The sequence below is a fragment of the Anabrus simplex genome, chromosome 2 (assembly GCF_040414725.1).
Source record: "Anabrus simplex isolate iqAnaSimp1 chromosome 2, ASM4041472v1, whole genome shotgun sequence".
NCBI classification, from domain to species: domain Eukaryota; kingdom Metazoa; phylum Arthropoda; class Insecta; order Orthoptera; family Tettigoniidae; genus Anabrus; species Anabrus simplex.
This window is the reverse complement of record NC_090266.1, coordinates 313,876,515-313,901,037: the sequence shown is the minus strand read 5'-3', so window position 1 is coordinate 313,901,037 and position 24,523 is coordinate 313,876,515. Positions and strand designations below refer to the sequence as shown.

Genomic DNA, 24,523 nt, shown 5'->3' with positions numbered 1-24,523 from the left:
ATGATAAGTTCTAAGCAATGGAAATTTTGCATTTGAGGTAACATTCCATTATATTAACATTTTCACACTCAATTATTTTGTAACCCCTTTTTTTTGTTAACGGTATCAAATGCGGCTTGAAATTTTGTACATAATCCGATAGTCACCCGTTTTAACCGATAACATTGAGATTTACGGACATTTGGCAAACGCGCTGGATTAGAGGAGGACAACGCTAAGCGCAAACGTGGGAGAAGGAAAGAGAGACGAACAGTTTGAATGGAAAAAGAGAAATGGGGCTTTTACGTTTTTCCTGGCATTTTTTCCAATTTTTCTCTTCGTAAAACCCTTACTCGGACTTCGACGACTATTTGAAAAAAAGAATTAGCCGAATTGGTCCAGCCGTTTCCGAGTTTTGCGGTTAGCGATTCATTTTTATTTATATAGACTAGAGCCCGGACTTTTTAAAAAGTCATATGCGAATGCATATTTTGAACGTCAGTGCATATACAGACATATTTTTTCTCTTATGTGTGATCGATTATCTAAGATCTCTGAACGAAATGGAAAATTTAATGAGCTCTGTATGTTGCACATCACTTGGCAACATGAGAAACCTTCCCTGAACAAGGAAAGTGCTTTCAGTGTCGCAATACAAGTAGGTAGATGCATAATGACGTTTTTCACAACGGCAATTTTCTTCTTTCTGGCATTCCTTTCTCCTTCTTCTTACAGTAGCCTCCTAAGGTTTGCTTAAACAAGTGCGTTCATCTGTTAACTTGCTCTTCGTCTATTGCAGTGTTTTACCAGATTAAACTGTAAAAATGCCTGAAGTCTTTGCCAGAAGAATGTTCCGAGCAGTCAGTGACGGTGTACAAGTATTGCCCAGTTACGTCTGTTGACGTAGAACGATCATTTTCAGCGTATAAATTACTTCTGTTCGACAACAGAAAGTCACTGACTCCTGAAAACATTGAAACACTGTTGAAACCTGCTGCCATGCACCATTTTCTAAGGAATGAAACTTGATTATCAATTTTAACAAAGAGTTAAAATTAAATATTGAGTTTGATGATTGTATTTTGTTTTCCTTTAGTGCATATTTTCGTGCATATTTTCAACTTTTTTAGTGCATACGTGCGTGCATATTTTCGGAGTTTTTAGTGCATATGAATCCGGGCCCTAATTATTACTTACTTTTGAGTTCAAGTCTTTCTCTCGTTTGTTCATAGGCCGACATCTTACGATCACTTTTACAGTCTCCGCCATTGCAGCCCTGAAACAAAACAAGTGTTACGATAGTCATATGATAATGGGCAATCGTCAAGGAAATAATAGCCTCCAAAATGATGAAAGACTCCTTGCATTTAACTATTCAAATGATAAGCCACGTCATTGCCCGATCCCCGATGGCATCTTTACTTCACCGCAATGTTGAGGTTTGCATCATTAAATGATCTCTCGAGCTATGCCGGCGGTAGCGTAACTGCTGATAGGGCCGTTCAAGCCGAACAGATGATGATCCAGGAGATCCCGTGATCCTCCAGTCCGAAAGTTGAGCGTGAGGCTAACAAACCTTCCATGAAAACATATCTAGTTAATGATACTTCAAAAAGAAAATGCCAAACTGATGAAACAAAGACGGCCTACCGCGAATTCAACTAATGACCTCCGAATTATAAGGTGGAGGAAACTGTGACGGACAAAGCAAAGTCACCTCCGTACAGGCCATGAAGGCCTTTGGAGGAGTGGAAGGTAAAGGCTTCCACCATTGTTAACCTCGGCACGTGATGGGGTAGAGTGGTTAGTTCTACGCCCGGCCGCCTTTGCCCCGAGGAATTAACCCGGTACTCATTTTCGGTGTAGGCTGAGTGAACCTCAGGGCCATATGCACCTCCGGAAGTGGAAATCTCGTTTCTTAAATTTTACGACTTTGACGGCGAACCGAGCACGCCTTTACCGCCTCGGCCAGGCAGTCCCTAACTGTAACGGACAGCGTGGAATTAATCGACCCAAAACCAGATGGCTATAAGAAGTGATGGAAGGTCTGTAGAATCTCGGCTGAAATAACTGGAAGAATGCAGCATGTGCTAGAGTTAGATAGCGAAAGCTCATGGAAGAGGCCAAGGTTCAGCATGAACTGTAGTGCACAGGAAATAATACTAAGGAAGAGAAGAAGAAGAAGAAGAAGAAGAAGAAGAAGAAGAAGAAGAAGAAGAAGGTCTTTGCTGGGAGGACACTGATTGTTTTATTTACTAGCTAGAGGTAAATAGTGAGTATATTTGCTGCTGGGAACAGTGATAGGAAGGTATCTATAGTAACGAGAGACGCTTATTTCGGAAAGAACACGTTGGATTAAGCTGTGCATGTAAGAAGGCTTCGGTGATGAGATCACGTGAGTCGCTTATAATAGGGTAGGATAGAGGGGAGACTAACGGGCCCGTACTTAAAAGGGTACCGGGCGAGTTGGCCGTGCGGTCAGGGGCGCGCGGCTCTGAGTTTGCATCCGGGAGATAGTGGGTTCGAATCCCACTGTCGGCAGCCCTGAAGATGGTATTCCGTCGTTTCCATTTTCACATCGGGCAAATGCTGGGGATGTACCCAAATTACGGCCACGGCCGCCTCCTTCCAACTCCTAGGCCTTTCCTATCCCATCGTTGTCATAAGACCTATCTGTGTCGGTGCGACGTAAATCCACTAGCGAAATAAAACATAAAAGGTTTGCAACTCAGAGAGGGTTGTTAGAATTTTGTTTAATAATTTCAAAGTAAAGAATGGAGGAACAGAAACGCAATACATCCGGTCGAACTTAGTTGAGAAAAATTAATAAAAGCTTAAACAAAAGTGTTATTAAGCTCACAATACCACGTTTCGTCCAAACAAGAGGACATGTTCAGATTTCTGAAATAACATGAAATTTAAATAAACGTTTAGTTTGGAACTATTTAACCAGTGTTCTTTTCTAGCTCTATGACACATTTCCAAGAGGATTTATTTTATTTGATGCATTTCGAAGAATTTGAAGACGTCTGATTCATTTATTGAATGAAATGTCCATTCTGTGCTTTATAACAATTTTTCCGTCAACATTTATATCTAAACTTTTTGTTTCTACACCACTTGAAACTGAAATTTCAACACATACAGGGAATTGGTCGTTTGTGTTGAATTCGAAAAAATGGGTACGAGAACAATACCGGTTTCAGGCCATTTGGATTGTCTATGCGGCACTCACCACATGCTGAGTCGCAAACGAACTACTTTACCGCCTTTATACGGAGCACATTGAAGCTTTAATTGACTTGTAGTCTGCAAATCCCTCGTCAAAGATAGCTCTACGATATCAACATCAGTCGCTGTTATAGATGGTAATAATTATGTTATTGGTTTTGCGTCTCATTAACTACTTTTACGCTTTTCGGAGACACCGAGTTGCCGGAATTTGGTCCCGCAGGAGTTCTTTTACGTGAAGATAAATCTAATGACTCGACGGTGGCGTATTTGAGCACCTTCAAATACCATCGGACTGAGATAGGTTCGAATCTGCCAAGTTGGAGCCTGAAGGCCAGCGTTCTACCGTCTGAGCTATTCAGCCCGGCCGCTGTTATAGAGGGCTAGAGTATTTGGTCTGGTCTCCAAGGACTGTAGCTGATGGTCGACATGTATCTACAGTACAGGGTACACTTAAAGCACCCATGCTCGTAGACTTGGTTCAAGTTCAGTCTGACAGATAACGGTGCGAGATGATCGCCGTATAATTCGAATGTCCCGGGGAGATCCCCGCACTGCATCAAGGCAAACTTGAGCAATTGTGCAACCCCACGTTACGCAACAAATAATTGGTGACTGTTCCTGTTTCCAAGCTCATGTCTCTGCAGTAAGTGTTCCATTGACTTTACAATATTGATTTGGACCGACGAATGGCATAGTGCCATCTCGGTCACATTGATTGTCGCGATCGAGTCCAACGCCATACTGAGTCTGCGGACACCAGACGTTCTTGGCCTTAATGTTAATCACAATTGGTGATTTTTCTTGGCAATATGGCTGTACTACATTATTAATTATTTTGTTTGCTAGTGGCTTTACGTCGCACCGACACAGATAGGTCTTATGGCGACGACGGGATAGGAAAGGGCTAGGAGTGGGATGTGAAAACGGGAAACGACGGAAAAACATCTTTAGGGCTGCCGACAGCGGGGTTCCAACCCACAATCTCCCGAATGCAAACTCAGAGGAGTACATTGCCCCTGCTCACACTGCTAGCATTTTCAGGGAAGCTCTCCACGACATTGCAAGTTTAGAGTGGCCCTCTACGTTTCCGAACTTAAAACCCATTTAACATGCGTGTATCATGACGGAGGGGCTGCCTGGCCGAGGGCGTAAAGGCGCGCTCGGTTCGCCCGGAAGGACGTGGGTTCGAATCCCCATCATAAGTCGTAAAATTAAAAAAAAAACGGGATTTCCACTTCCGAAGGTGCACATGGCCCTGAGGTTCACTCAGCCTACACCAAAAATGAGTACCAGGTTAATTCCTGGGGGCAAAGGCGGCCGGGCGTAGAGCTAACCACTCTACCCCACCAAGTGCCGAAGTTACGGACAGTGGAAGCCTTTACCTTCCACCCCTCCAGCGGCCTTCATGGACTGTACGGAGATGACTTTATTTAGTTTTGCTTTGCTTTGCTTTGCTTTGTGTCATTAGGGATATAGTGATGGGACATTCGATTCATTTTACTGAAACGATTCATTTGATTCCGTTCACGTTACTGAATCGATACAGTGATCCGATTCACGGCTCACTGGTCACCGCTCCTACTGCATCTGTGTAGTATGTGCTGGTAAGACAGCAGCAATAGCATTCAGTGCTCGCAGCTGCCATCTGGTCTTCATACTATGAACTCCTTTCTTAGAAAAAATGCTAGTTACTCTAATACATCGAAGGTTTCCGGCGACGCAGGGTGGGAAAGGTTAGGATTAGGAAGGTAGCAGCCATGACCTGAATGAAGGTACAATCCCAGCATTTCCTGGTGTGAAAATGGGGAAACTACAGAAAAACCATCTTAACGGCTGCCGACGGTGGGATTCGAACCCACCATCCCCCGTATGCAAGCGCATAGCCACGCGATATTAACCGCACGACAACTCGCTCAGTCATTAAAAAATATATATTTTTCTATCAGCTGAGGATTGTTTTTAATAGTCATATTTTGTATAGGCTACCCGAGATGTACAATAGCCCGCTGGTTTTTTGATTCAACATACTGTTATTGCGTCTGTCCACATATGATTGAAGTCTTGTGCAACGATGTGGCATATGAACTGAGAGAATACTGAGCCGTTCTTCCCAATATAACAGGTACTTTTGAGTGGTCATGAGCATGACTCATAGTCATAGGGCAGGCTAGAGTCGAGTTTAATTGTCAAATATCAACTAAGTTATAATACTAAGATTCATTAAACTAATAAATAGTATAACCTAATAGCCTACCTACTTACTAGCTACTTCAGAATTATTATATTGTGACTACCTTTTTAACACTGCAAATAAATCCATCTATTATTTAAACCTCCCTGTAAGAAGAGGACAGTGAATGCAAATGGGTATTATTTTCAAATGAGCTGAGCTCGAGAGTCCATTATAGCATACGATTCTTTCAGTGTAGCATGGCTCACTGTATGTCTCGCTGCAGTGAGCCGATAAGGAGCCGTGTGTATCTTGTGTCTCACTGAGCCGCGCTCGTTCACGATTCTTTCGATGTGCCATGGCTCACTGTATGTCTCGCTGCAGCGGAAGCTCGGCTCTCCGCGTGTCCAGTGAGCCGATAAGGAGCCTTGTGTATCGTGTCTCACTGAGCCGCGCTCGTTCACAATTCTTTCGATGTGCCATGATACACTGTCTCGCTGCAGCGGAAGCTCGGCTCCCCGTCAACGTCCAGTGAGTGCGCCATTCAGCACTGTCCGCTGGGAGTAAGCTGAATCATGTGCCGTGAGCTCGCCGTTCCTGTGAATCGATTCACTCGGACACTTGAAAGAATCGATACACTGCTTCGAATCATACATTCAGTAGCCAACACTAGAGGGATAGACGACTGAACAACTCTCCAAAGTCACCCTGCGCTATAGAGCAACTGACCCTGGCGATGCAACAGGCATGGGTCACAAATCCAGAGAAAATAACCCAGGGCTTTATTGACTCTGTCCCCCGAAAATATAACAATGTATTGCAGCTTGAGATGGTCGCAACCTGTGCTGACTTAACGCAAGGGAACCAAGAAATGCTGTTACCACGTCACTTGTCCTGTGCGCTGCATCACCCCTAGTAGCAATTTCTATTTTTAGTAGTGACCGAAAGAGACAAAAAGCCGGCAAGCGTCTAAACAATCTGTTTCGTAAATGCACAGAGACATACAAATTGTCTCTCGGTGTGGTCTGGAACTCCAGTCCGATTGACCAGTGTTCGATTTCTGACTCTGGCATGAATTTAAGACTGACTAGAGAAAGTGGAATGTGATGTACTCATTCTTAGGTTACGCAAATGAGTACAGTAATAGGTTTAAGTCTCATGCTCGATCATCCCAGAATAAGTTACAAATATGTATTTGTACACTCAGGGTGCGTGCCGGTGACGTGGTCTTATCACTCGACTCTGAACCCGAGTATTTTACTTTTGTCCTCATTATTTAAAAAAATATTATACGATATAGTTAGTTTTATTATTATTATTATTATTATTATTATTATTATTATTATTATTATTATTATCATTTGTACGACTCCTTGGATGAATGTTCAGCGTTGAGACCCTAGATTCAGAGGGTCCCGGATTCAATTCCTAGTCGGATCGGGGATTTTAATCGCTTCTGATTAACTCTTCTGGTTCAGGGACTGGGGGTTTGTGTTTGTCCCAACACTCTCTTCTTCATAATCAGACAACACACCACACGACCAACCACCACTGAAACACGCAATAGTGATTACATCCCTGTGTAAATTGTTGGCATCAGGAAGGGCATCCGGCCGTAGAACTAAGCCAAATCCACATGTGCAACAGAGTTCGCACCCGCGACCCCACAAGTGTGGGAAAAGCGGTAGAAGATTATTATTATTATTATTATTATTATTATTATTATTATTATTATTATTATTATTATTATTATTATTATTCACTTTACCGTCCAGGGTTGGTTTCTCCCTCGAACTTAGGGAGGGATCCCACCTCTACCGCCTAAAGGGCAGTGTCCTGGAGCGTGAGACATTTGGTCGGAGATACAACTGGAGAGGGGGACCAGTACCTCGTCCAGGTGGCCTCACCTGCTATGATGAACAGGGACCTTGTGGGGGATGGAAAGATTGGAAGGGATAGACAAGGCAGTGGGAAGAGTGCGGCCGTGGCCTTACGTTAGGTACCATCCCGACATTTGCCTGGAGGAGAAGTGGAACCACGGAAAGCCACTTCGAGGATGTCTGAGGCTAGAATCGAACCCCTCTACTCTGTTGACCTCCGCGGCTAAGTGGACTCTGTTCCAGTCCTCATACAATTTTTCAAATTTCGTGGCAGAGCCCAGAATCGAACCCGGGCCTCCAGGGGTGGCAACTAATCACACTAACGACCGCACCATAGAGGCGGACAATTAGTTTGATGAGAATACATAATCGAGTGTTGTTCATATAAGTGAGTAAGGTGATGTCTGCCTTAGGGAGATGGTAGGTTCGAACTCCAATGTCGACAAACCACAAAATGGGCTGTACCGCAACTAGGGTCACGACTGCTACCTGTCCTATCCCCCGTGCCGGAAAGTCGATATAAGTTGGTGTGATGATAAAAAATAGCAAAAAGGGAGATAATAGCAAGAAATTATGTATACGCCTCTATTTATTCTTAAATAAAGGAAAGCACGTAAAACTTCATTTCAACGAAATGTACATTTGGACAATCTGCACTGGAACGTCATACGGGCATATTTGGACATAATGAAAATGAAAAGCCACAGCCTGTTTCCAGTCATTCGACCGGGTCAGGAATGGAATGAATGAAGCCCCCATCTAGCGGCGAGGATAGGAAATGTGCCGGCTGCCGAAGCCTGTCGCACTTCCCTGGGGCAATGATAAACGACTGACAGATGAAATGAAATGTTAATGGAGCGTGTTGCCGGAATGAAAGATGACAGGGAAAACCGGAGTACCCGAAGGAAAACCTTTCCCGCCTCCGCTTTGTCCAGCACAAATCTCACATGGAGTGACCAGGATTTGAACCACGGTATCCAGCGGTGAGAGGCCGACGCGCTGTCGCCTGAGCCACGGAGGATCACCCATACTTAGACATAATAATAGTAATGATGAAAATCCACAGCCTGTTTCCAGTCATTTGGCCGGGTCAGGAATGGGATGAATGAAGCCCCCATCTAGCGGCGAGGATGGAAATTTGCCGGCTACCGAAGCCTGTCACACTCCTCTGGGGCAATGAAATAATAATAATAATAATAATAATAATAATAATAATAATAATAATAATAATAATAATAATAATAATAATAATAATAATAATTCAGATTCAACAACTGTGACCGGACAATTTGTATTTGCTAAAGCTGCGTGTGTGTCAATTTCGACGTTGTTTTATTCTACCAGATGACAGAGAACGACATGGATTATCGAACGGACGTCTTTTCTCTCTCTTCAGTAGTTCAGTTATCTCTTTGCGGTTTGGATCCACGGTCTTTGGATCTGTAGACCAACAATCTACAACTTGAGCCTGGATATCCGTTTATTATAGATGAGCTCATTGTAAGTCCACAGGCAAAAAGAAGTTTACTTTTCAGTGTCTAATGGTTATGGTTTTTTTTTTTTTTTTTTTTTTTTTTTTTTTTTTTTTTTTTTTTTTTTTTTTTGCTAGTTGAAAGATGACAGGGAAAACCGGAGTACCCGAAGGAAAACCTTTCCCGCCTCCGCTTTGTCCAGCACAAATCTCACATGGAGTGACCAGGATTTGAACCACGGTATCCAGCGGTGAGTGGCCGACGCGCTGTCGCCTGAGCCACGTCGCACCGACACAGACAGGTCTTATGGCGACGATGGTACAGGGAAGGACTGGGAGTGGGAAGGAAGCGGCCGTGGCCTTAATTAAGGTACAGCCCCAGCATTTGCCTGGTGTGAAAATGGGAAACCACGGAAAACCATCTTCAGGGCTGCCGACTGTGGGGTTCGAACCTACTATCTCCCGAATACTGGATACTGGCCGCACTTAAGCGACTGCAGCTATCGAGCTCGGTGGTTATGTTTCTTTGGTATTTGAGTCGTAAGGACTTTTGGTTGAATCATCGCCATGGCTATGAACACGCACAATACACCTGTGCCGATGTCAACTTCAGGCAGACCGAGCAGGTGGCTATGCAGTTCGAGGCACATCACTATCAGCTTGCATTCGGAATATATTGGGTTCGAACCCCACTGTCGGCAGCCCTGAAGATGGTTTTCCGTGGTTTCCCATTTTACACCAGGTACCTTAATTAAGGCCTTCCCACTCCTAGCCCATCATAACCATAAGACCATCTGTGTCGGTGCGACGTAAATCAGGTTGTAAAATCTTCAGGCAGGCTTGTAAATGTAATTCTTGCTTCCTCACTCTGCAGAAGAAAAGCCTTGACGTACTCTTTCAATAGCTGATCGCATCAAACTCTTTGTTTTGATAACACATGATGAGACAAATGAACGTCGCCAACAGTGTTCACGTCAATTAAAGTGCTGCCTCTAGGTTGTTGCACAAATTCCTAGAAACTCATTCAGTAGAAGATCGATATCGATTGGGTCAACCACACAAAACAACAGCTGTGCAAGTCACATACCGGGTGGTTCACCAGCCCCTTGCGACCTAGTTTTATGCACCCCGCCGCTTTTACTACAATCCTGAAATACACCGGTCCCTCTCCCTAAACTACGGTAATATAACGAGACGTATGTTTACGGGCTAGAAGAGAGTAGGAATCGTGGGCGCCACTATTAATGCAATGTAGGTACATCGAATGAACCCGTAAAACGAACACAGGCACAAAGAACACGTACCTATCAACATGACGTGCACACACAGGTATTGTATAGGCAGGAAACTGCGCGCTGCATATGAAGCCTCGCAGTAACTCACATAGCAAGGGCGCGGTGAGAGATGTGATAGTGGACAGTGCTCGAAGGTTCGAATCTCACGGGGAATGAAATGAAATGAAATGGCATATGGTTTTTAGTGCCGGGAGTGTCCGAGGACAAGTTCGGCTCGCCAGGTGCAGGTCTTTTGATTTGACTCCCGTAGGCGACCTGCGCGCCGTGATGAGGATGAAATTATGAAGACGACACATACACCCAGCCCCAGTGCCAGCGAATCGAATCGAACCCGGGACCCCTGTGACCAAAGGCCAGCACGCTAACCATTTAGCCATGGAGCCGGATATCACGGGAGATTTTTTGCCACCAATTGCCTGGGATGTGGTAAGGTTGCATACTTGACAGCTTCCACAGACTAGTTTGTTTATTTGGCTCTGTACAGTGTGTATGTATCGTGGGAAAGGGTATGGAGCTGGGTTGGACGAGGATATGATGGTCTGTGGCTAGGACAGAGACAGCCAGTTAGCTACGTCGCACATGTTCCAAGCTTCGTAGACCACAGGTACGGGAAAGTGTGCCCCATTGGACCGATAACAAGATGCGATAGCAGGTAGGTATGTAGCGCGCGAACTCCCCTCCTTCGAAGCAAGTCACAACATAACACAGAACTTATCCACTGCCTCGTGGTGTATTCCAGTGATGAGTATTTAGGATATATTACTCATCTATGGAGAAGGTAGACAGAATGCATACCAGGCGCAACGCCCGTATCAAAAACACTATCTGGATAGACGATAACCGACAGGCATGGCATTTCGGAGTGTGGAAAGACGTCTGCGGGCTACTTCATCCCAGGGAAGGACACGGCCATTTCGAGACAGACTGCGGCCTGGAATGTGTCACCTCGCTGAAGCGATGATTGGCGTCATGAGCCAGACAGCACTGGGCAGTGCTTCTGTCAATCAGTCTGGTCTGGCCTAATGGCCCTGCAGACTACCTGATTTGGTCAGGTAGTCGGGCGGATTTGGTCAGAGCAGGCACTAAATCAGGTTGTGAGTAGTTATGTCGTCGGACGAAACTCTTGTCGGATGAAGCCAGGTGGCCGCGCCATCCGACCGCCTGACCAACTTACCAAATCAGATCGTCTGATGCGTTGTGAGGCAGGTTAGCTCGTCATTTGAGCAGCAACCTTCGGTGTGAGCAGGCCTCTATACCAGGGCCTCTCAGGGTGCATGCGCGTGGTGCATGCACTGTGCACGGTGCAAAAGACGACTTGGCTTGGTTGACCAGAGTGCCGACCCCCCACTCCTCGATTTGGAGCAATAGCGCTTACTCTCTCTTTCCTCACGCCTCTCTCGCTCGCTCCGCCTGTCTCCCTCTGCCCCACTTGCGCCGTAGCGCTCCAAATGCGGGCTGAGTTGAGCCGAGTATTGCCGAGTAGAGCCGAGCTTAGCAGAGTAGCCCAGAGACGAAGCGTTGATCCGAGCTATACCGAGCGGCACCGATGCACAGTGCACGGAGCTCTTGCGCCTCGCTCTGCACGCGTGAGATTTTGGGCGTTTGAGAGGCCCTGCTCTATACAGTACGCAAGCCGAGCTGAGTGCCTCAGACAGTTGAGGCTCTGGCCATCTGAGCCCAACTTGGCAGTTCGGATCCTGGCTCTGTCCGTTGGTACTTGAAGGTGCTCAAGTACATCAGCCTCGTGTCGGTAGATTTACTGACACGTAAAAGAACGCCTACGTGAAAAACCTCAGGCACTCCAGCGTTTCCAAAAACCGTCAAAAGTAGTTAGTGGGACATAAAAACAATAACATTATCATTGCAGTACGTAACGGCAGCCGTGACTACTGAGCAGGAAGTTATTGCAGATTTTTTAGAGCTGTATAAAGAATTCACTTGCTTCTGGGTTACGTCGAATATGGCCTAAGCAGTACAGTAACAAGGAAGCCAGAAATGAGGCTCTTGAGATCCTACTGGTGAAATTCAAAGTTATAGAAAGTGACGCAACGATTGCGACAGTGAAGAAGTGAAGAAAAGAACTATTAATGTGAATATTTATTTACGACAGCAAAGTATTACTTTATGAAATTACTAGCTGTCGTACCCGGCTCCGCTCGGTGTAATGATTACAAAGGTTCCAAATTTCCCGAAGTCCATCGCCTTATAACGTAAAACATATATTTTCAAAATTATATGTCACAGCGTCATATGGAAATAATTAAAATAGGAATTATCTAACAGAGAGAAGAAAATGAAAACAGACTGAGGCAATGAACTTCGACGACACAGAATAAAACTCCTATTCATACATTAATATGTATGGCGAATGAATTCCTTCTTTCTCTGCCTTGTAAATAGCGAAAGCAATACTTAAGTGCTATTCACAATCACTATGGTGGTAAGAGTATCGAAATGTGCACCCCGTCTGGCCTGGATGCATGCACTAATTCGGTTGGGAAGGGAGTTATAAAGCCGTTGTATACTCTCTTGAGGCAAGCTGGCCCATAACTGTTGTAACTGGTCCTTAATATCCGGAACACTGGCACTGGAACGGAGTTGACGTCCGAGCTGGTCCCACACATGTTCTATCGGGGACTGATCTGGGGATCTTGCTGGCCAAGGGAGTACATCAACATCACGCAAACAGTTCATAGAGACACGTGCCGTGTGTGGACGAGCATTGTCTTGCTGAAAAATCACACCATGATACTGTCGCATGATAAGTAACACATGAGGACACGGGATGTCAGAGTTCCCTCAATGTCTACCAGTCGTGATCTGAAGCAATACCCGATGGCTCCAGACACCATGACGCCAGGAATAACGCCGCTGTGCCTCTCCAAACATTGGAAGAATGGGACCTCTCTCCTGGTTGCCGCCATACTCGCAGACGATAGTGCACAACCGCAATTCACTGCTGAACACAATGCGGCGCAATTCATCAGCAGGCCAGGCTTCCCTGTCACGGCACCACTCCAAACGTGTGGTGGTGTTAGGCAGCCCACCCATGGGGCGGTAATTCCCTAGTCCGGCTGCACCTAGTGGTGCGGAATGACACAGAATGCTGCAGGTAGTCCATTACTTGTTCTCGGATGGCAGGCGCACATGTGAAGGCCTCACGATGTGCTTGTTGCACAATACGGCGATCCTCCCTTGTGGTGGTCAGACCTGGTCGACCAGAACCTTGACGACGAGTACGCCTGCCCTCTCGTTCCCATCCAGTCCAACATCGGGCCACTGTCACATACGAATACCCACAAATCTGAATATTGCACGACTCGACCAGCCGGTCAAATGGAGGCCCAAAACTCTGTCATGTGCTGATAACACTGTCCCACACGAGTACGCGGCATCTCCTTGTCGTTCACAGTGATTACTCAACATCTGACGCAATTCACACCCCTTACATACCCTACCAGGCCTGGTATCAACACTAAACACGAACAACAGTAATGCACTCTGGCCGTTCTACCTGTCACAGAGAATTGCAACTCCATTGCTTTACATACCCGCCAATGGTGTGTATGTGTACGGAGTTATATTGACATCCGACCATTTCTTCCGGCTGCTTGAATTATTTTGTCAGGCAATGTAGTTTATTTCAAAGCATATTAGTCCCCCTGTTGTTTAAAAGGCCTAACATCTAGGTCATCGGCCCAGCATATTAGTAAATGGACTTAATGCCCTATAACATGGCAGTGTGAATCACTTACCTTTGAGTTCTTGGTGAATCTGTGGTTCTGGACTCAATATGTCCCCTCAATAATGATGGTGATGGTTATGATTATTTTTAAGAAAAAAGCTAGGTTTAAGTCCATTCAATTCCTATAGATCTTAAGAACCCCTGGACTGTGAGTATTTTGTCTTGAAGTGGAGATTTTTAACGTGGGTGTGTCGCAGTTAAGCTCTCTTAATAGTCAATCGACTGCACAGGGATTCGATCCCACTGCATCGAGCGTACGGACAGTACCCGATCAACCACGCTGCGCAGCCGATCACCCCCACCCCCAATAAACAAGGATGGGATTCTGAACAATAATGCGTTAGAATGGTTGTGATTCTGCCTAGGCACACTACTCTACTTGGAACTCAGCATCACGTCTAGGTCATTATTTTCGTGAAGCTGTGTATATTTATATGCACATCGATTAATGAACAGGCAGTAAAAACTTCGAATGCATATAATGTACATATAATGTAATATGAACAAAGGTGAGAATAGTCTAGAAAAATTTGAATTTTGATCAATGCTACATTACATGTAATTACGTATAGTTAATGTTTAAAGAGTGTTTATATAACGCTACTGAATGTAGAGTTGTTACTGTATCAGTCCTTATACTCTTGTGTACTTTACAAGGACACGTATTGTCAGTTCTTGACAGCCAAAGGACCAGTCAAACATCATCCATGACGACTGACAAGTCAAATTAGAATTTTTTTTGCTAGGTGCTTTACGTCGCACCGACACAGATAGGTCTTATGGCGACGATGGGACAGGAAAGTGCTAGGAGTGGGAAGGAAGCGGCCGTGGCCTTAATTAAAGTACAGCCCCAGCATTTGCGTGGTGTGAAAATGGGAAACCACGGAAAACCATTTTCAGGGCTGCCGACAGTGGGGTTCGAACCTACTATCTCCGGAATACTGGATACTGGCCGCACTTAAGCGACTGCAGCTATCGAGCTCGGTAAATTAGAATTTAGATCCTTTTGAGTTTCATGACTGTTCTCTCGAGTGTGCACGAGCTACGGATCAGTGACGTAATCGTTTGTGAAGCAGTAAACGTAGCGCCAAGTTGTTAGTACTGTCCCTAATTGCTTTGGGATGCTTCTTTAATTCTCCTCCCCATATCTTAGCGTGAACTGTACCTTATTAATTTTGTAACGTATATTATATTGCACTGGGGGGGGGGGGGCGTGATCAGCTCAGTGGCTTACTGTAGCTGCTGATTTTATATCCGTAAGGCTGACGTTCACATCCCTGGATTGAGTGTTTCATCTAAATGTCACACGGTGTCAGGAAGGTCATCCGGCCATAAACCCCGGCCTGGGTGGTTCCAGTGACTACAGAAATAGCTGGAATAAGCTGAAAAAATATTTTACTTTACTGGCTGTTAGTATTAGATCCTCTTTCAGTAATTTAGCAGTTAACTATTCTGATTGTTATGCATAATGTTGTTCCTTATTTCTATTTTACCGACTTCAAGGTGGTGAATAAATACCTTCAATCGAGCACTTTCAAATGCTTCTACGCGGCCGTTCTCAACAACTGACCCTCTGTCATAAAATAGTAATGTGGTCAGTCGAAATATCATCAGTACGTAATGGATGTATGCAGTTTTATTTTGAAAATATTATACATCACGAGCAATATATTATTAGTATGTTGATAGACCGAAATGTATAAATTATGTTTTATTCTTGCTAGGAGGCATTAGAGAAATGTGAACTCTAAGCATTCCTTGCTCTACATCTTTCTGAAATGGTGACCAACTTGTCCTACTCAATATTCACTTATTAATGTTTCATAGACCCGACAGAACACGCGATATAAAGTTGCGCACTGGCAGCTACAGTTACACACAAAGAGGTGGATTGGGTGGCCTGCCATGGAACTCTGAAGGGGCTCCCTTATCTAAACCGAAATCATATGTAGTTTGCTGCTGTCGATTTACACTGGAGCCTTGGGATATCTTTGATCATTTCCTGTGCGTGGAACATGTCTAATAACCTGAGTTTATTTTACTTTATGGATTTTGGTGAAAATGCTGCAACTAAATGTGGCATATCATGGATTTTGGTTGCTAAACTTGATGTTAATGAGCGTTAAATTCGATTATCAATCGTCGTCCCCTACTTCCTTGGAGTCAGATATAAGATACCACCCGCGCGTTTATAGAGTGGAGTGTGTTATACTCCGGTAAAAGCCCACATTCGGAATAAATGTCGAGAATCCTCATACCCCGAGTATGGACCTGTCAACTTCATCTTCTAAGTTCAGTATATCGCCGTTGCCGGGACAAAACCTCCTATGTGATAATATTTTTGAAGATATACTGACCCGCAGCACATACATCATGAAGAGCGAGAATGCCTTGACAATACTCACACAATATTGCAACTTAGATGACAGAACCTTAGCGGCCAAAGATCTAAGCTAAAACATTTCACATAGGAGGTTCTATCCCGGCAGGGACTATATAGTGTATGGTATTGTACTAAAATGTGAACGTGATTGAAACACGCTGAATCATTATAAGAAAATAGTTGGTGTTTCAACTCTATCTTTAAGAACAGTGTCAAGGACATGGTAAATAAATATTTCTGTAATTTGTTTAACGTCCACTCCAGCAGCTAACTGACGCCCGGGTGCTTCGTCCTGCAGGAGGGAGGGAGGAGTTGTATGTAAAGAGCCCCAAATGCCACTGACCTGATCCAGGCTAGGACCTGATAGGCATAGCATCACAGAACTACTATCTCGGATAAATTGGTCAAACCTGTCTAGGCTGGTGTGGTCATGTGCTTCGTTGTGTTTATAATTCCATAGCAAGGATTGCGCTCAACATCGACCCTCGGGAATACGGCCGAAAGCACGGCCAATGATGTCATGGATGAGTAGATGAATAAAGTCAGAGTGTCTTCCGGAGATGGAAAGGATCGTGCCAAAGGACAGGTCATGTGCAGAATAGCGCTCCTTTCCTATAATTACCTCCAGGTCGTGGTGCAGTTTCACTGCACATTTTCCAGGAAAATTCCAAGACATCGTATCTATTTCTCTTGTGAGTCTTGGTCCTAACACACAAATCAACACAACAATCAAGCTGAGCTGATGTTAAAAGAATTGATAGAGCCCCATTATTTTATTTTATCGATATATTATAAAGTAGCTTTTGTATACCAGTTGTGTTAGTGTTTTTAACTGCAGCAGGAATACCATTTAGTGGCGACGGGAGACAGCAGAAGAGACGAAGCACACCTATGCTGCTATGATTGCGTCAATGTAGGCAATCGTATTTTTCTTGCGGCTTTGCGCTATTAGGACATTCAGTGCCTAGCCTTCCCCAACACTCTTCCAGTGATCGTTCCTTCGAGTCTCCCTTCTCATTTCGCTAGTCGTCTTCGTAATGACTACACGTTCTTGCAGCTCATAAATACAACCACCACAAACTTCTCTCGTTAGTTCGTTACCATCATGACTAAACGATATTCCTTGTTGGACTTGGTCGGTCATAAAAATCCAAATTCGTGATCAAGTCTATTACTATACCTTGTAAATTAAAACATTGTCCACAGCCTGAAGGGTGGTTGGATCCTCAACAGCTCCACCATCAGCTGGCATAGATATCCTAGGCATCACTAAAGAGACGGAGTAGGGAAATGAGGAGTGAGGTAGTTCCCCACTGCTTTCCTCATCGAGCCAGAAGTTGCTGTTACATGTCAATGTACCAAGCCCACTGAAATGCATGCAACAACCGACCCTATGAGCAACATTTTCATACCATTCATAACAGGGACTGGCTGCATAAGGAATGACATTACTAGCATAGCTCATACCTCACGCACCTTCATATTGTCAAAGCCAAGGATAAGATAGAGACAGATCAATGAAAGTAACAAAATTGCTCTAGCCTATACCAGAAGACATAGTGCATTGTAAACACTAGGTCCCGCCAGCAAAGGCTAATTAAAGCATTATCTTATTTAAAATATTTGAAATTGGACGTATTATAATTCTTCCTGTGAACACCTTTGAAATAGAACTAATATTTCCAGACATAATTTGAAGTTTGTGAAAAATATTGTTCATCGTAAAAAGTTTTAGCATAAAAGATCGAAACTTATATTTTGCACAATATGAGGGTTTTCGTTACAGCTAAGCTTATCGGAGACATTTGTCATTTTCGTTTGGCTCCCTTCATGTCGTTATGCCACTTTATAGTGATGAAATGATACACAGCTGCCTATTCCCGAACTTAAATATTGAGTTTCCAGAAATTCTTGTAAGTCGTTTTCCCTGGCGTCCAAGCAAACAAACAAACAAACAAAAACTTATCTAAATCCATTTTCGACTTGTGTAGGCCTAATCTGAGATTAGAACCAGGTACCTGACAAAACTTTGAAGTGTACAGACAAAATTATAGATAAATCACTCCCTTGTACAGTACAAGCGCCCCTCACGTGTGATGGAGATAGATTGATTTCCCCTCCCCTAGCACCCAGATCCTTGCAGAGACGGCGGCTATATTCCTTTCCACGTACTTCCATAGATTTCTTTGTGTAAGAAGGAAACTTAGATAGGTACATAAATTACAATGAAAATATTATGTTTACAGGGAAGTTCTAAGTGACTAGGACAGGTGTGCTTGACTGTTGCGTGCTGTTTGAGAACATATGATGTATTGCTACCATTCGCAAAATGACATTTGATTGAGTCTCCCCATAAAGTTCTCAGTGATACTGGAGTAGCAAATGAAGTATTATCGTCAAGTGATGCTACAATTTCACAGAGAAAGAGAAAAGGAAAGAAACAATAAGACAGCGTAGAATTGTACGTGGCTCTTGACGTTGTTAACATAACCTACAGGGCCTGCAGAAACACTAATCGCAGGAATGGGACTCTCCATTTCGAAAATCTCCGATATTCAAACCGCGACCGCCTTGGTTAGGAAGTTAGCTACAAAGTCATTCAACCGTCCAAAGCCCGCAAAGCATAATAATAATAATAATAATAATAATAATAATAATAATAATAATAATAATAATAATAATAATAATAATAATAAATAATCCTCAAAATGGGAAGACGTTGCACAGACAAGAAGTAACGACTGGGATATGATTAGCGAAACGTTTATTACGAAGATTATATTCTCTGCTTGGTGGGTTTTCCTTACTAGTAGCAGTCAGTGCTTGTCCTGGTGACGTATCGTGAGACAGGCTGTGACTAGAAACTGTAGGAAATGAAATGAAATGTCGTATGGCTTTTAGTGCCGGGATATCCCAGAACGGGTTCGGCTCGCCAAGTGCAGGTCTTTCTATTTGACTCCCGTAGGCGACCTGCGCGTCATGATGAGGATGAAATGATGATGAAGACAACACATACACCCAGCCCCCGTGCCATTGGAATTAAACAATTAAGGTTAAAATCCCCGACGCGGCCGGGAATCGAACCCGGGACCCTCTGAACCGAAGGCCAGTACGCTGACCGTTCAGCCCGTGTCGGACGAAACTGTAGGCGTTCGAACATGAAGGGTTAGTTGGGCGGAACAGGGGGGGGGGCTAAGAATGAATACTTCTCCGCTCTTATCTCAGCAAGCTTAACGCAAGTAAGAGGCGTGGGAGGGAAGATGGGCGCAACTTGCCTAGATGCCAAACATCAACAATTAAAAAACAGCCAATGCTAAATTATCTCCGATCTTGGCATTTATGATGCGCAGGAATAATCTGGCACACCTACTAAACGACTGCAAATAAACAAGAAAAATCCGAGAAAAGATATTTGTCTATTTATGTGTGTATTTATTTATTTTATAATTTGCTGTCGCACCGACACAGATAGGTCTTATGACGACGATGTGATAGGAAAGACTAGGAAAGGGACGGAAGCGACCGTAGCCTTAATTAAGCTTAATTAAACATTTACTTTGTGTGAAAATGGGAAACCACGGTAAACCATCTTCAGGAATGCCGACAGGGGGATTCGAACCCACTGTCTCCCTAATGCAAGCTGATAAACCATGCAGCAACTCTCTAGGTATAAACACTCACACATATATATATAAAATAAGAGTTTTGTCTGTACATTGCTCAGAATTTAAAAAACATGGTATTTCTGTATCAGTCGTGCCCACAGCAACAAGGAAATGCCCTTTTTACTTTTCAGTAATGTCTGTCTGTCTGTCTGTCTGTCTGTCTGTCTGTCTGTCTGTCTGTCTGTACACGCATCACGAGAAAACGACTGAAGAGAATTTAATGAAAATCGGTATACAAAGTCGGACAATAAGTCGCTATAATCTAGGTCATAAATAACTTTATTCACGCTGACTGAAATGGTAGTTGAGGGGAAGTCCTACAATGGAATGCTCAAATATTTATGTTATTAGTGGTCCTATCTCAATGAAAATCGGTATGCAAAGTCGGGGAATAAGTCGCTATAATCTAGGCCATAAATAATTTTATTCACGCTGAACGAAGTGGTAGTTTAGGGGTAGGCCTAAAATTTAATTCCCAAATAATTATGTTATTAGTGGTCGTATCGATTAATACTACATAAGTTATGTAGTATTATATTTTCCATTATTTATATCTTGTACATTGTTACCATACCGGCTACGATCAGAGACATTCATAAATTTTGATTTTTGTTATTAAGTCCCGATCAGCGCCGAATCACGAGAAAATGGGTAAACAGGATTTAATGAAAATCGGTACGTAAAGTCGGAGAATAGGGAACTACAGTCTACGCTATAAATAATTTTATAAGATGCCCTAAGATCACAGAGTCGAAATAAAACTAAATGTGAAGGCCTACAATGTAGAAAGCTCATAAAAATAATCAACAATAACATTACATTGACCATTGTTTGTTGTGATGTGCTTTGTCTTCTGTTGCCACTTATCTCCGATAGATAGGATTACTGCTACGTGCCGAGTATTTTTTAATTTGCCTTGCGGCGCACCAACACAGTTAGGTTTTATGGCGACGATGGGATAGGAAAGGGCTATGAGTTTGAAGGAAGCGGCCTTGGCCTTAATTAAGGTACAGCCCCAGCATTTGCCTGGTGTGCAAATGGGAATCCACGGAACAACATCTTCAAGGCTGCCGACAGTGGTATTCGAATCCACTATCTCCCGGATGCAAGCTCACAGCTGCACGCCTCAAACCACACGGCCAACTCGCCCAGTCGTACGAGTGTAACAGTCGGCCTAAATATTGGCGGGAAGTAGCTGGAGAGTTAGATAACTGTTTTCTTTAGCATGCCATTCCTCTGGTTCATACATTTTCTGATATCACTGGTACGTAACACACTGGTTCATCATAGTATTCGAGCTATTCAGTCCCTACTCTGAGGAACTGATTGGAATGAGAAGTGTGCATAATTAACGGAATAATGGCAGGGAAGTGTTCACGGCTGTCTGCGGCCTGGGCATTGCAGCTCTGGAACTTTGGACTGTTAGATGGACACCGTAGTACTGTTCGTTAAAAGTGAAAAAATGTGCAGTTTTTCATTTGATCGAGTATTTTATATGATAACATTGCTTTCAATCGCTACATTCCTACTGACGTTTTGTAATGACCTATATTGACTTCAGTCAGGAAAACCACAAAGTCAGTCTTTCTGAGAATCCCGTAGCGAAGCACGGGTACATCAGCTAGTATATATATATATGGGAAAAAGATACATTCAGTAAAATTGAAAATGAACTTGAAATTTACACTCTTGTTGAGTTATTAAACAGATGACAGAAGAAACCAAGGAGAACAGAAAAACTACGTAATATTATCAGAGGAATGAGGGAAACGAAAAAGTAAGGAAGGTGAAAATAGAGAAGATGCGTGCAGCTGGTAGTAAGAAGGAGGTATCCGAGACTCCGTAATTTAGCTAAAGTCCAGGAAATCTACTAAATGTAAGTTCGTCTAATTGTTAAAGATCTGTACAAGAAGGATTTATTGGATGAATTATATAATATTTCAATTATTAATGTAACATTTTGTTAGTCGGAATATTTTTAATATATTACCGGGCAAGTTGGCCGTGCGGTTAGCGGCGCGCAGCTGTGAGCTTGCATCCGGGAGATAGTGGGTTCGAGCCCCACTGTCGGCAACCCTGAAGGTGGTTTTCCGTGGTTTCCCATTTTCATACGAGGTAAATGCTGGGGCTGTACATTAATTAAGGCCACGGCCGCTTCCTTCCCACTCCTAGGCCTTTCCTATCCCATTGTCGCCATTAGACCTATCTGTGTCGGTGCGACGTAAAACAAATTGTAAAAAATATAGTATTTTATATTGTAAAGTGGAGGTGGGGTGATGTATGAACACACAACTGCTAGCGTTTACTCGAAGATTTATTAAGTAATGCTAACTGCTTTTTCAAGTAACTGGCAACCAATCCCACCATTCGCTCTCTCTCTCTCTCTCTCTCTCTCTGTTCTCACTGTTCAGGTACAGTAGTTAAACACTCTGACACTTACAACCTAAACAATTACACTACACACACACACTTCTTCAACTGTCATCTGGACCCTAGGGCAGTTCACAGTTGAATTCACTGTACGACTATCGTGACAGTACAGTTGACAGTCCGTGCGCGCGCAACAGTCCACAATTATAAACGTGATATCAGTCCGTACACTCACGGTGGTCTTCGTTCACTGGCCCCCGTTGCTCAGCTGCACTGTTCCCCATTCGCCGTCGGTACACAAACAGCACCCTATTGATACTGTCCACTCGCTGATCCAGTGTCCTATAGCAGCACTCCCAGTGCTCCACAGCAGTACACCCACTTCACAGCACTGTCTCTTTGACTGAATCACTAGCAGAACTCACCGTTTCAATCGCTGGTGAAACTGAAACTCTGCAGCTCGTCCAGCCTGCCTTATATAGGGAGGCTGGCTCATCAAGATTCTTCGTGGGTGTAGAAGTCAATGGAATCCTTCGGAATCAGAAAGCGTTGCATTCCTCTGGTCCTTTCTGGCGCCCTCCGTGGGTCCTGCGATGAGGTCACGGAGTGACCACAGTAGTGGTGGCAGAGGGGCTGAACTTCCCTGACTGATTGCTGCAGCAGCGAGCAGGCAAGGCCCTAACTCAGTAACGTTATTCGTGGCCGGTCCAGGCTAAATTGCTCCTCTCAAAGCTGTACTATGAAATGGCGGACGCCATACAGTATTATAAGAGACTGATTCATGCATTATGATTACATTAAATTAATGCTCTTTCCGCAGTTGCTGGACATCTATTACTGGAAAACAATATTACTCCATTAATTCATGTAGGCAGTATCTAGCTTGCCATGGTAACTTCGCATGTTCAAGTCTTGGTCGTCCCGGGATTATTCCAAAATTTCCAAAACATCATTCTACCGAATTCTTGCAAGGAACAAAGATTCCTTAGAATTACTCCTTAAACAATTTTCATTCTGTATCATTTTTTCATAAACCCAATATTATAGGATACGTTTGAAAACTTTTGTTTTCGAATCCCACTGTCGGCAGCCCTGAAGATGGTTTTTCGTCGTTTCCCATTTTCACACCAGGCAAACGATGGCCTTGAGTTGGTACATTCTAAATATAAAGTCTGGTCGAAATATCTCTAGTAGTTTTGTCCTTATAAATGTACTAACAGACAGGTAAAAATTTAACTTTTTTGCATATTTATCTTCAAATAATCTGAAATGTGTCAAACAGTACAGTATATCTCCAGTTAGGAAATGAAGAGCGCCATAATGGGCAGTCGATCGACTCAATTTTGGTACCTGTATCCAGTCGCGATATTCTGGCAGTAAGATAATTATGTATATTAAATGGAAATCACATTCTGTAAATAGTCAAATAGCTATATAGCTTGAGAGATATCCTAGGCAGCGTATGTATTGCGTTTCATAAAACGGATATTGATCCCGCGTTAGGAGTAACTTTCCATTGGACGAGTTTTACATTGACCTCTTTACGTATGCCTCCTAGCAACATGTTTTAATGTGAATTATATTTCCTCTTCAAACTTTAAAAATAGTCAAGAGAATTTCTTAAAGCTCGGCATTCTAACCGTGCTAGTGTTCCACAGCTCATTCAGAGCGATGTTTGTTTTAAATATAGGAATGATGCTTTCCTAAAACCCGAAGGTATTCTCGACTCTTGAGAGAACTTCAACCATATATTCTTGACGTCTAACTATATTACTCATAGACTTGCAACAATGTCTTTAAGTTAATATTTCTAAGTTTGGGCTCAAGAGACTCAAGCCCCTCCATGGCTGTGCAATAAGCCGACAGCCTCAATCATCCCGCCAAATATGCGACACGACCTGCTCAGCTTGAAGGTGCTAGGTCAGTGACCACAAGACCTGTTCAAACAGTGGACATGTAGTAAAGTTCAGTAGACCAGAGTACAGACATAATATCTGTTTACCTGTTTATCCGATGACAACCTGAAAACTGTTCTGCCCTCAATATAACTTCCAACATTTGGTTACGAATAAAAGTATAGTATATATTAAAATAATTTAGTGGTTAAATTTGAAAAATGTGCATGTTTCTCTCCATGTATGTGTTATGTTATTTTCTGGAAATGTGCAAATGAGTGTTTCAGTTTGATGGTCTATTTCATGTACTAATTTACATTAAGATATAAATGTATATCTACAATCTTTTTACAGTCATTCGAGTGGATCAAGGATGTAATGAATGAAGCCCCCATCTAGCGGCGTGTATAGGAATTGTGCCGGCTGCCGAAGCCTG

At 43.4% G+C, this 24,523-nt stretch overlaps 1 protein-coding gene across 1 annotated transcript in view; it reads right to left on the bottom strand.

The window, feature by feature from the left end:
• Positions 1 to 24,523, bottom strand: part of LOC136863524 (osmotic avoidance abnormal protein 3-like) — a 268,651-nt gene that overhangs the window by 186,983 nt on the left and 57,145 nt on the right. Inside the window, exon 2 of the mRNA XM_068225983.1 lies at positions 1,177 to 1,255. Coding sequence (XP_068082084.1) covers positions 1,177 to 1,248 — 72 coding nt within the window. The 5' untranslated portion in view covers positions 1,249 to 1,255. The remainder of the gene's footprint in view (positions 1 to 1,176; positions 1,256 to 24,523) is intronic.